General features: G+C 47.7%; 2 protein-coding genes across 2 annotated transcripts in view; one reads left to right on the forward strand and one right to left on the reverse strand.

The window, feature by feature from the left end:
• ano2a (anoctamin 2a) overlaps positions 1-2,534 on the forward strand; it is a gene marked incomplete at both ends in the record, with an annotated part of 43,451 nt that extends 40,917 nt beyond the window's left edge. Inside the window, one exon of the mRNA XM_080847579.1 lies at positions 1-2,534. This exon is cut by the window's left edge and continues 46 nt beyond it. Coding sequence (XP_080703705.1) covers positions 1-2,534 — 2,534 coding nt within the window.
• Positions 2,535-5,974: 3,440 nt separating this feature from the next.
• Positions 5,975-12,500, reverse strand: part of syt1b (synaptotagmin Ib) — a gene marked incomplete at both ends in the record, with an annotated part of 12,695 nt that continues 6,169 nt past the window's right edge. Inside the window, 4 exons of the mRNA XM_080847581.1 lie at positions 5,975-6,178; positions 8,585-8,718; positions 8,960-9,077; positions 11,801-11,968. Of these exons, the coding sequence (XP_080703707.1) occupies positions 5,975-6,178; positions 8,585-8,718; positions 8,960-9,077; positions 11,801-11,968 (624 nt within the window). The remainder of the gene's footprint in view (positions 6,179-8,584; positions 8,719-8,959; positions 9,078-11,800; positions 11,969-12,500) is intronic.

Here is a 12,500-nt window from a genome sequence, read left to right on the forward strand (position 1 = left end):
ACGTGCCGCGCTCCCTGAAGGACCAGATGAAGAGGGACCGCGCCGCTCTCATAGAGCTCCTGCTCGCCCAGGACTGCACCAAACCCACCGCCGCCCGCGCACGTCGCTCCGAGAAGGCCGAGGTCATCGTCAGGACGCCCGAGGAAGACGACGACGACGACGACGACGAGCCACCGGGAGGGGAGTGCGGCAGGAGAGACTTCTCGAGCCCGGAGGAGCCGACAGCGAACCCGGACACGGTATCTCTGGAGACAGACCTCACGGAGAGGGACGCCCAGGGGAGTAGCCTTGATCCAGATCCAGATCCAGGTCCTGATGCTGCACCTGATGCCACGGTAACCAGTGATCCTGAACCGAGCCTCCATCCCGAGGATGAAGAGACCTCTGGTGCGGAAATACAGACATCAAAAAGGTCCTCGTCAAGGCTGGTGTCTCAGAGGAGCTTAGACGCGCCAAGTTCAACCTCCAGACCCCTTGAAGGATCAGAGGCCCTAACGGAGGGAGAGCCTCCTGTGAGAGCAAAGACACGCTGCCGGACCCTCCCGCCTCAATACCGAGCGCCCGAGGCAGGCGACAGCATGGCACGATCCAGCCACTCCAGCATCTTTACCCACCTGAGCCAGCAGGTGGCGCCGTCACGCAGCCAGCTCACCATGCTGAAGGAGTCAGCACAGAACGAGCTGGCCAGGAGCATCCTCAGGAATCGCTCGAGACCGCCGTACAAGAATGATTTGGATCAGGAGATCCCGAAGCCTCTATCCCGACCCCCGTCACGACCCCCATCCGACACAGAGCTGTCCCAGCGGGGGTTCTCGAGACCCCCCTCGCAGAGCGAACTATCCAAATCCGCCCAGAAGGCTCCATCGCGGCCCCCCTCAAGATCTCCATCAGACTCTGATATGACCCAGGGTGTCCAGAGAGGCTTCTCAAGACAGACGTCAGAGACCGAGCTTTGTGAGGGGTCCGGCAAACCTCCATCACGCCCGCCATCCAGACCCCCATCTAGACCTCCCTCCGACGTGGAGTTATCCCAGAGAGTCCACAAATCTCTCTCACGACAACCTTCTGAAGTTGAGCAATCTGAACACTCATCCAAACCCCCCTCTCGGCCGGCGTCCAGGCCCCCATCTAGACCTCCTTCAGATTTAGATCTGGCCCAGATAGTCTGGAAGTCACTCGCACGATCAGAATCAGAGGATGAGCAGACCGCCACCTCTTCCAGACCTCCATCTCGGCCTCCGTCCCGGACGCCTTCCAGGCAACCGTCAGATCTAGAGCTGGCCCAGGGAGTCTTGAAGTCACTCGCACGATCAGCATCAGAAGACGAGGCTGAGCCGAATGGCTCCTCTTCCAGACCTCTATCTCGACCACCATCCAGGCTGCCTTCAAGGCAACCGTCAGATCTAGAGCTGGCCCAGGGAGTCTTGAAGTCACTTGCGCGATCAGCATCAGAGGATGAGCCGAATGGCTCCTCTTCCAGACCTCCATCTCGACCTCCTACCAGGACGCCATCCAGACAACCGTCTGATCTAGATCTGGCCCAGGGAGTCTTGAAGTCACTCGCGCGATCAGCATCTGAGGACGAGGCTGAGCCGAATGGCTCCTCTTCCAGACCTCTATCTCGACCACCATCCAGGCCGCCTTCAAGGCAACCTTCAGATCTAGAGTTGGCTCAGGGAGTCTTGAAGTCACTTGGGCGATCAGCATCGGAAGACGAGGCTGAGCCGACCAAAACCTCTTCCAGACCTCCATCTCGGCCTCCGTCCCGGACGCCTTCCAGGCAACCTTCAGTAGAGATGACCCTGAGAGTCTCGCGACCACCGTCGGTGGACATGTTACTTGAGATCTCAGAGCCTCCCTCTCGAGCACCCTCCCAGGGCGATCTGTCCCAAAGCCCCACCCAACCTCCATCCAGGCCTCCATCCAGACCTCCATCGGAGAGCGAGGTGGTGCAAGAAGTTGGTGCTCTCTCGCGCTCCCCATCCCAATCGGAGCAGGCTGACAGCGCCCTAAAGACTCTCTCTCAGCTCCTGTCAGACAACGAACTGGCTGACAGCGCCCTAAAGACTCTCTCCCCATCCCAATCGGAGCAGGCTGACACCGCCCTAAAGACTCTCTCTCAGCTCCCGTCAGACAAAGAGCTGGCTGACAGCGCCCTAAAGACTCTCTCCCAGCTCTCGTCAGACAACGAGCAGGCTGACAACGCCCTAAAGACTCTCTCCCCATCCCAATCGGAGCAGGCTGACACCGCCCTAAAGACTCTCTCCCAGCCCCCGTCAAGCGACGAGCTGACTGACACCGCCCTAAAGACGGTGGACACCGCCCTAAAGCTGGCTCAGAATGTCCTGAAAGGTCCCCCTGTTTCTGACCGGAGATCCAGAGCCAAGGGACGCTGCCAGACCCTTCCTCCCACCCCGAGTTGCCCTGAAGCTGGGGAGACCGCAGTCCGAACCAGCCACTCCACCACCTTCACCCACCTAAGCCAAAAGGTCCCGCCGTCACGCAGCGAGCTAACCAGAGACACACATGAGTAGCAACCCATTACTTACTGACTTCAAATTACCGTGAGTCTGTCACGTTAAATGACCGGACTTCTTGCGGAATGATATGAAAGATGTGAATTAGAAGCACAAAACCCGTTGCCAATGACAGCGGTCTATATCTTTTCGCAGAGGTGAATTATCAGGAAGTATTCACCGGCGAATGTTGGGATGGCCCATTCAAATCAACGGTACTTTTTGGAACATTCTGAAGAGCCGTATAATAATAACTGCATAATGGATGCTGGAGATGAACGAACTCCAGGGGTCATACAGAGTTCACACAGGGGTCACACAGAGTTCACACAGAGGTCACTTAGAGGTCGTATTCCTCTCCAGAGTCCCCATCTCATCTGATCACCTCCCCAAATGTTTGAGAGTGCAAAGTCACCAGCCTGGATGGTAACACAAACTGAACTCATCACTGATGGTGAGATTCGTTCCTCTGCTTTCCAAATGATTGGCTGATGAGATGGTTCTCAGCTTCTGCATTGGTTAGTGAGATGGTTCACTGTTCTCTGATTGGCTGATGAGATGGTTCTCAGCTCCTGCATTGGTTAGTGAGTTGGTTTACTGTACTCTGATTGGTTTAAAGGATGGTTGCTATACTGGTTCTCCTGCTTATCAAAGACTGTAACCGTGACTGCCTCTTGACATGAAAGCCAAGAGAGAGACTAACAGAAACACACTCATACAAACACACACAGACACACACACACACACACACACACACACACACACACACACACACTCTCTCACACACACACACACACACACACACACACACACACACAAACTGCAATGTACTCTTGCAATGTACTTTTTACTATTTTCTAAGGGGAAGGAAGTGAGTGATAATCTGTCTTGATGGTGTGGTAGAGTTGAATTTTGAAACTGCATTTATGATGTAGAATACCAAAGAAAGCCAGCCACCCTTTTCTTAGATATCCTCAACATTTTGATAATATAAACAAAAAAAATCATTATGGTTCTTAACACATATGTTATTACTGTTCATATATAAAGACAACGTTCATAATAAAAATCTGAACTAATTGCTGTTATTGTGTCTTTATACCCTGATCTTTTGTATATCTGTATACTGCATAGCTGTTTGTGTTGCTCTATATTACATTTGCTATTGTAACTATAGTACAGAGGAATACTCAAATTATTGGCATTGACGCTTTAACTATTCGTCTGTTACGGCAGAGAAACTCTAATTATCAGTCAGTGACGGCAGTAATACTCCGATTATCGGTGTTTAATGTCAGCGAGACTCTAATTGTCAGTGTTTAATGACAGTGATACTCTAATAATCAGTGTTTAATGGCATTAATACTCTTATTATCAGTGTGTAACACCGATATTCTAATTATCAGTTCATAACGGCAGTGGTATTCAAATTATCATTGTTTAATGGCAGTGTTAATCTAATTATCAGTTTATAACGGCAGTGATACTTTAATTATCAGTTTATAACGGCAGTGATATTCTAATTATTAGTGTTTAACGGCAGTCATACTCTAAATATCAGTTTGTAGCGGCAGTGAGGGAATCTGTGCTCAGACAACCCTAAACCCTACTATAATCTCACTGTAATCCCCTCTCCAACCCTAACCCCATTGTTATGCAATAAGTATTCATAGTACTCCTTGTTACTCCACATTGCACGCTACTTAAGGATATAGTTTTGCTCTAACCAGGCCTATGTCATAAAACGTGTGGTCTTTGGTCTTAATAATATAGTTTTATTCTACCAAGGTTTATGCGATATTGAGCGTGCATTGGTCTTAATAATATAGTTTTATTCTACCAAGGTTTATGCGATATTGAGTGTGCATTGGTCTTAATAATATAGCTTTACTCTAACTCTATAGTTTATGCAATATTGAGTGGGTCTTGCTCTTAATGACATAGATTTACTCTTTCTCTATAGTAATTGTGTTATTGGGTGTGCATTGGTTTTAATGGTTAGACAGAGGGTTACTCTGGAAAGGGGGCAAACGGATATCTAGGAGCATAAACAGCTCTCTACCACTTTCAGTGCAGATGGGAAATGTATATATTTACAAAATTGGCCTTTGATTGCTGATAACAAATTTTTCATCTCCATCTAACATTGACTGAATCTCCCCTCTATCAAGGAAGCAGGCATGTAATGCTGTAGAAATACTACGTATCGGAGTCATTTGGTCCCTGTTTAAAAGCTGTGTGCAAACTTTCATTATTCAACAAAAGGACACTGTGTGCATGCCTGTAGAACTGCACCACTGACAGTCTAGTTTTTACACTAATGAGTGTCTCCGGTGGAAGAGTGAGAGGAAGTCCTGTGGGACAGTGAGAGGGCAGTAATGTTTGAGGGCTTTTTCTGCACTAATGTTAGAGTGTTTCCTGTGGGACAGTGAGAGTGTCTCCTGTGGGACAGTGAATGTGGGACAGTGAGAGTGTCTCCTGTGGGACAGTGAGAGTGTCTCCTGTGGGACAGTGAGAGTGTCTCCTGTGGGACAGTGAGAGTGTCTCCTGTGGGACAGTGAGAGTGTCTCCTGTGGGACAGTGAATGTGGGACAGTGAGAGTGTCTCCTGTGGGACAGTGAGAGATGTCCTGTGGGACAGTGAGAGTGGGACAGTGAGAGATGTCCTGTGGGACAGTGAGAGTGTTTAGTCTTTCCCTGTGGAGTCAGTTTCCACTTGTTTCAATGAACTCTCGTTTGTTTCTACGATGTTGAAACCCCATATTGAAACTCAGCATGGGTATGTAACAACCTGAGAACTAGAAGCAGATGAAGTAACATATTCAATTTAGGTCTGTTTTAATTGATTATGCTATTGAAATGCCACACAAATAAATACACAAACACACACACACACATGTAAGTGAACAGCCAAACAGTAGGATTAACAGAGGACAGAGAGGTCAAATAAAGCCTTAATCAGAGATAGAAACTGTACAATAACCCTTTTATAATAGTAATATAATATAATTAAAATATAATATTTATATATACTACAATATCAGCTGTTAGTTCATGTTTGTGATTCATAAATTGTCATCATCTATGATTTAAGGTATTATGCCATACCATTTTTTCTGTAATATTATATTATTCTCTGAAGCATATTAACATGAGAACTGCATATTATTTACACAATTCACTACAAATATTAACATTACGTTTTACATGTATGTACAGACATTATATACAGAGACAGGGAGAGAAATAGAGAGAGAGAGAGAGAGAGAGAGAGAGAGAGATGTACACACTGGTCACGCACACTCACACACACACACACACACACACACACACACTCACACACACACACACACACACACTCACACACACACACACACACACGGACACACACACACACACACACACAGACTGTCGCGCGTTGGTCACGCCACAGGTGTGTGTTCTGCCCAGCACACACACTCATTTCTTGGCGAGCTCAGCGTTGACCTCGTCCTCTGGCTTGAGTGCGTGCCACTGGGCAATAGGCCTCCTGGGATTGGCCAACATGTCTGCCCAATGGCGCTGCTCGATGCCGGAGCTGTTCATGCCCAGACACATCTTACCGATGGCGTCGTTCTTGCCGATCTTATCGTAGTCCAGGACCGTCACAACGACCTGCACTTTCTGTGAGAAATAGGATCATGTAGAATATTGGAACATGTGGGATCATGTAGAACAGGGGTCTCAAACTCAGGCCCGCGGGCCAATTCCGGCCCCCCAAGCTATTTTATCCGGCCCCCAAAGCCCCCCCAAAAAAATCATTGATTTAAATGGGCCACCCCAACCAGGGGCGGACTGGGACAAAAAATCGGCCCGGGCATTTTGAACCAGACCGGCCCACTAAATTCGATAACACACCTTTTCAGTCTTTTTGGTCTCTCAAATGTCTACACCAACCAGGCTTTTAGCTAGCAGGGCGTCTGCCCTATAGTCTACTAAAAAATAAGAAGAAATGGGACGCCCTACTTTTAGGCAGGACGGCCTAAAGACGCCCTATTTTTCACCCGTTTTACCTGTTAACTTCGCTGAATGTGATCAAAATTCACCGTTTCAGTCGCTTCAGTGCTTAGCGAAGTCTAGAATCATACATATGCCCTGTCAATTAGAAAAATAGCATTGCTGTATTCCCGCTACAACAACGTTACATCATGATTCCAACGAAACATTGATTCACGGGCTCGCAGAAGCTACAGAAGACAGCTGTCTCACCGCACGTCACTGAACCTACTACTTTATGAGTTCAACAAGAGTTTGTGTGTTAAGGTGGTGGTCTTAATTAATCTAAATTCAATTCAATACAATACAATATACATCATACACTTTAAAGCTTTGTTTAGAATACGGAGGTCTAAAATCGGTCGATATTTTCCGTCCTTTTTTGGAAACCAGAAAATAGCGACTGAAGAACTCCCTGTTCTCGTCTCCGAGAGGTAGCCTACAGACCGTATTGCTCCCTTTCCTAGAAGGGAGTCTATTTCCTCCTGTAGGAAACGCGCTTGATGAGGTGGCACTAGCGTATAACGGGCGGAGCGTATAACGGGCTATCATAATTTGGTATCTGGACAAATTGGCATATTTTCGGAATACCAGGGTTTGGGAATACTGGGCTTTCGGAACATTGACATGGCACCGCGCACCAATAGGCTAACGGGCTAGCCCACCACTCAAACACACAACATAGAGTGTAGGCTAACGGCTGGCTGTTTCAGAGTAGAGTAGGCTGAGGGCTAGCAACAGCTACAGACTTGCCTTGTATTTACAATGCAAACGAACTTGGCCATAGAACATAGGTCCTAAGTCAAACATATTTTAGAGACGTTTTAATTCATGATCAGTAAGCCTACCGTAGGTCGTTGTATTGTATCTCCCTGGCTGTCGCCACCAGCATCAATGTCATCCACGTGAGCTGATGATGGCCCTGCCGTGGCAAACATTTCCGATATTTTGGCACATTTGGCAGCGTTGGCTTGAAGAGCAAGCCTCTTCTTATCTCGCAGTTTCTCCGCACCCCCTCTTCGCTTTTTCTCCATTTTGGACTGGAGTATTCTAACGAAACGTGCGTTTCTAAAGGTAGAAGGTGTTTGGTGATATGATTGGACGAGCCCCAAGTCACTTAAGAAGACAGCCAATGGGCCGCAGACTAGCGTGCGCGTGTCAAGCATGTCAAGGCCATGGGCCACGCTGAGTTTGTTTACCGTCCTTATGCATTATGTAGGCAGTCCAAATCGAAAGGGGTTGGTGTTGGGTCAGCCCAGGGGATGTGATTGGGCCAGCCCAGTGTCAATAGGGCCGCTCATGAACTACTTTCGTGGGCCAGCCGGTCAGACCATTATATGGGGAAAAAAATAAAAAATAAAAATTCGGGACTATCGGCCCATATTGCACGTCGGCCCAGCGGGCAAACGCCCGGTATGCCCGATGGCCAGTCCGTCCCTGACCCCAACGTTTACCGGAAAATCTGGCCCTTTTATGACCAGACTGGGAGCTCATTGGCCCCTGGGTAATTTGAGTTTGAGACCCCTGATGTAGAACATTAGAACATGTGGAATCAAGTAGAACATAATAACATGGGCCTTTAGCCGCCTCATCAGTTAATTAAATACCTCTTCCTTGCTTGACATGGAACAGAAGTGGTACTAGGGATACATTTATGTTTTACATCAATTAATTTGGAAGATTCTTTCATCCAAACTATTTATAACACAACACACTTGCACATGTTTCTCAGTGTGAGCCCTGGACCCTCTTGATGTTGGCATTGGCTACTTGCTCTACCAGTTCAGCTTCACAAGCATGGCAGAAAAGCCATTGATGCCCCTCCTAGACTTCCTAACTCTATGAGGATCAGAGCCAGCGATGGCCCTCCTAGACTTCCTAACTCTATGAGGATCAGAGCCAGCGATGGCCCCCCTAGTCTTCCTAACTCTATGGGTTCAGAGAGGACGTGTAGACCGGTTACCTGGACCTGCTCCAAGGTCGCCTCGAAGCTGAAGGACTCGTTGTAGTAGGGGTTCAGAGTGTGCTTCTTACCTGGACCTGCTCCAAGGTCACCTCGAAGCTGAAGGACTCGTTGTAGTAGGGGTTCAGAGTGTGCTTCTTCACTGTCGTCTTCTTCTTCTTCAGCCGCTTCCCATTCAGCAGCAGGTGAATCTTCACATAGGGATCTGAGAGGGAGATAGGGATCAGTTCATAACATGTAGATTCAGTCTTTTGTCTATTACTGTTGCTATCACTGATTATTACTATCACTGTTGCTATTACTGATTATTAAAATTAAGGTTGCTATTACAGATTATTACTATCACAGATATTACCATATTCTAAAATGGTGAAATATCGAAAAAAGAGAGTTTATCTTGTTTCCCACATCTATATCTGTTGATTGGTCAGTGGCCTGTCACTCACCAGAGAGCCCGCCCACATCCATCTTCTTGAGGTTCTTGGCCTCCAGAACAACCACAGTCAGTTTACCCGCAGTGGGGACGTACCGCAGGGACAGACAGATATCACCCAGCTTCTCTTGCTACACACACGCACGAGCACACACACTCACACACACACATGCACACACACACACACACACACACACAGAAGGAGGGAGGGGGGGAGGGACAGTGAGTTTCATAGCGCTTACAATTTGATGTAGACACATTCACACACATTAAACTTAAAACAACACTAATGTTTTTCATTCGTAGTTTTAGTCCCTGTCTAAAACCATAGTTAAAGATTCCTTACAACAATGATGATATTTTAATTATTCACAGGTAAAGACATAAAAGTCCTTGTGCTATTGGTTGAGGACTTCCCACTACGGCCAATCCTCATGTCACATGCAAGTGCCCATCAACCTAGCCTAACCAATAGAACAACTGCCCAACCATAGATCCTGAGCAGCAGGAAACATCACACAGCTGGCTGGCTAGTTAAACACCCATACAGAATATGATATAATGAGCCAACACCCAAACCCAACTTGCAGCCTCCCTTTTCACCCGCCCACTGTCTAAGGTTCTGCAGAGTAAGGAGGACATCATACTCCAACAATGAATTTAATGCGTATAGCGCCAATAGCCCAAAGTTCTCTCCACAAAGTTCTCTCAGAAGCCACTGTTGCTCGTCTAGTTTCTTCTTCTTGCTCACAAACAAAGCTAGATACCACCTGCCTCCTTTCCGGCAATGTAGCTTCACCCAATGCCTTCAACTGTCACCTAGCCCAAACCCTGTTCTTCCATTCTGTACCTGCCCAATGATATCCCTATGCTGTAATGTGCCTTGCGCACGTTGAACCACTTCTCGTGGATTCCGCTTCTTCCCTTTTTTTAACAGTGGAGCAGTTTCCTTGACTACTGGATCCCTAGACGTCTCCTTAGACAAAGTCATCTCCAGGCTTGACTTAGCTCATTTGAACTTCTCCATCAAGTTGGTCAATGATAACTCCAGTTTCCTTTTCCATACAAAGCTACAGTTCTTAGACAACCTGGCCTCAAAAGCCGTTTTCCCTTACTGATAGAAACACTCCTACGATTGCTAGGTTTCACTTTCATCCTTGCTCCTTTTAGACTGTCATTCAACTTGGCTAACAGCCAATGGGAGCAGTTGCTGTCAGTGTCGTCCAATGACATCCATATATAAGCTCAGGTGGGAGGGAACAGGGTGCCGTCCTACAGCCTTTTAAGCAACAACAACCCAATCGGATGCCCTTATAATTACCTCCGTTGCCATGGTGAAAGTCAACAGTGCAACGGTACACCCAGCCATGATACCAGTCTCCAAATGCTGCCAGGAGGTGGAGTAGTTACTTGTGTTGAAGCACAACTTCATATCCTCAAAATATGCTTTGACTAATGCTGAAACCCGCACAGGGACCTAAAGGTAACTGAATGCCTTCCACAACAGACAGTGTGGCACCGATCCAAAGGCTTTAGTGAGGTCCAGTGTGGCACCGATCCAAAGGTGTTTAGTGAGGTCCAGTGTGGCACCGATCCAAAGGTGTTTAGTGAGGTCCAGTGTGCCACCGATCCAAAGGTGTTTAGTGAGGTCCAGTGTGGCACCGATCCAAAGGTGTTTAGTGAGGTCCAAAAATACCCCACTGAGGTCTCTGACTCCTGTCCTTCCTGTCTGAATCTGATGCCAAATCGTGCTACTACATTCTGCACTGAAATATTCAAATATGCTTTCTGCACAGAAATATCTAGCAGACTATTTGCCTATAGGAGACCAACCTCCTTGCTACCCCACATAAGAAGATCATTTCCTACCATCTTTCCAGCGCCACATCCTCGGAATTATTCCTTTTTTTCCATACAATCACCAAGAGTTTCCATAGTTATTTAAAAACATCAGGCGCTTCTTTATTGACTGATGGGTTCTGTATTAGGGCTGGGAGACGATGCATTCCTCGCACAATGCACAACCTCTAGCACCTCTCTCCACCTGGGCGGGCTACCGTCCAGTGGCCCGCTGGCCCAACATTCCGTGTAAGTGTGTGTGTGTGTGTGTGTGTGTGTGTGTGTTAGTGTGTGTGTGTGTGTGTGTGTGTTAGTGTGTGTGTGTGTGTGTGTGTGTGTGTGTGTGTGTGTGTGTGTGTGTGTGTGTGTGTGTGTGTGTGTGTGTGTGTGTGTGTGTGTGTGTGTGTGTGTGTGTGTGTGTGTGTGTGTGTGTGTGTGTGTGTGTGTGTGCTTCGTGTCTATAGGGTTCTGGGTCCTCCTTCTGCTGTAGCAGGGCTCCTGATATCCTGTGAGTTTTGACGCTCAACCCGGCGCTGGACTTCACCCGACTGATTTGAGCTGAGCTTATTTTAGGGCCCACATACTCCTTCATCCAGGCATTTCTTTATTTCCTGGTGGATCCTCAAGCCTTTCGGTGAAGTTCCCTTCCTCCATGCACATATACAAACCTAAAGAGCTTTCCCCTTATTCCCCGAACTGGCCGTGTCCATGTAAATTCCCTTTCATGTAGTCAAAGTCATACCAAAGTTCAAAGCCAATTGGCCTGCCTTTGAATCATCTTCCACCCCTCCTCTCGCTGACTCCTGGGGTATTCTGTCTGTCTGTTCTTCTGTGGCTAAGTTGGGTGCATCTACTTGGCTGTATTTGTGTAAATCTACTTGGCTGTATTTGCCACAGATGCTGCTGCTGCTATGAGCTGACAGCCCAAACCAGCCACAGTAGGGAGCATTCACACACACACATACACACACACACACACACACACACACACACACACACTCACACACACACACACCTCTTCCTTCTCGGGTTTCTGCAGGTCTCTCCACTCCTCGGTCACGTGACTGAAGTCCACCTTGTTCATGACGATACGGATGTCACCGATGGCGTCGTGTTTGGAGAAGCGGTCGAAGTCGTACACCGTCATGACCAGCGTCTTACCCCCCATCTCTGTGTACGGGACCTTTGGACACATCACACACAGTCGTGTATTAGTATACTGTACATCACACACACACACACACACACAGTGGGATATGAGTGTACTGTACATCACACACACACACACACACACAGTGGGATATGAGTGTACTGTACATCACACACACACACACACAGTGGGATATGAGTATACTGTACATCACACACACACACACACAGTGGGATATGAGTATACGGTATATCACACACACACACACACACACACACACACACACACACACACACACACAGCGTGATATGAGTATACTGTACATCACACACACACAGCGGGATATCAGTATACATCACACACACACACACACACAGTGGTGTATGAGTATACTGTACATCACTCACACACACACACACACACACACACACACACACACACACACACACACACACACACACACACACACACACACACACACACACACACACACAGAGCGGCGTCTGGGTATTAATATGTATGAAGCGTCCCTGACAGGGAGTGGCCGTGTCGCTGGTGTCTGCAG

The sequence above is a fragment of the Sprattus sprattus genome, assembly GCF_963457725.1.
Source record: "Sprattus sprattus genome assembly, chromosome: 11".
Lineage (NCBI taxonomy): Eukaryota > Metazoa > Chordata > Actinopteri > Clupeiformes > Clupeidae > Sprattus > Sprattus sprattus.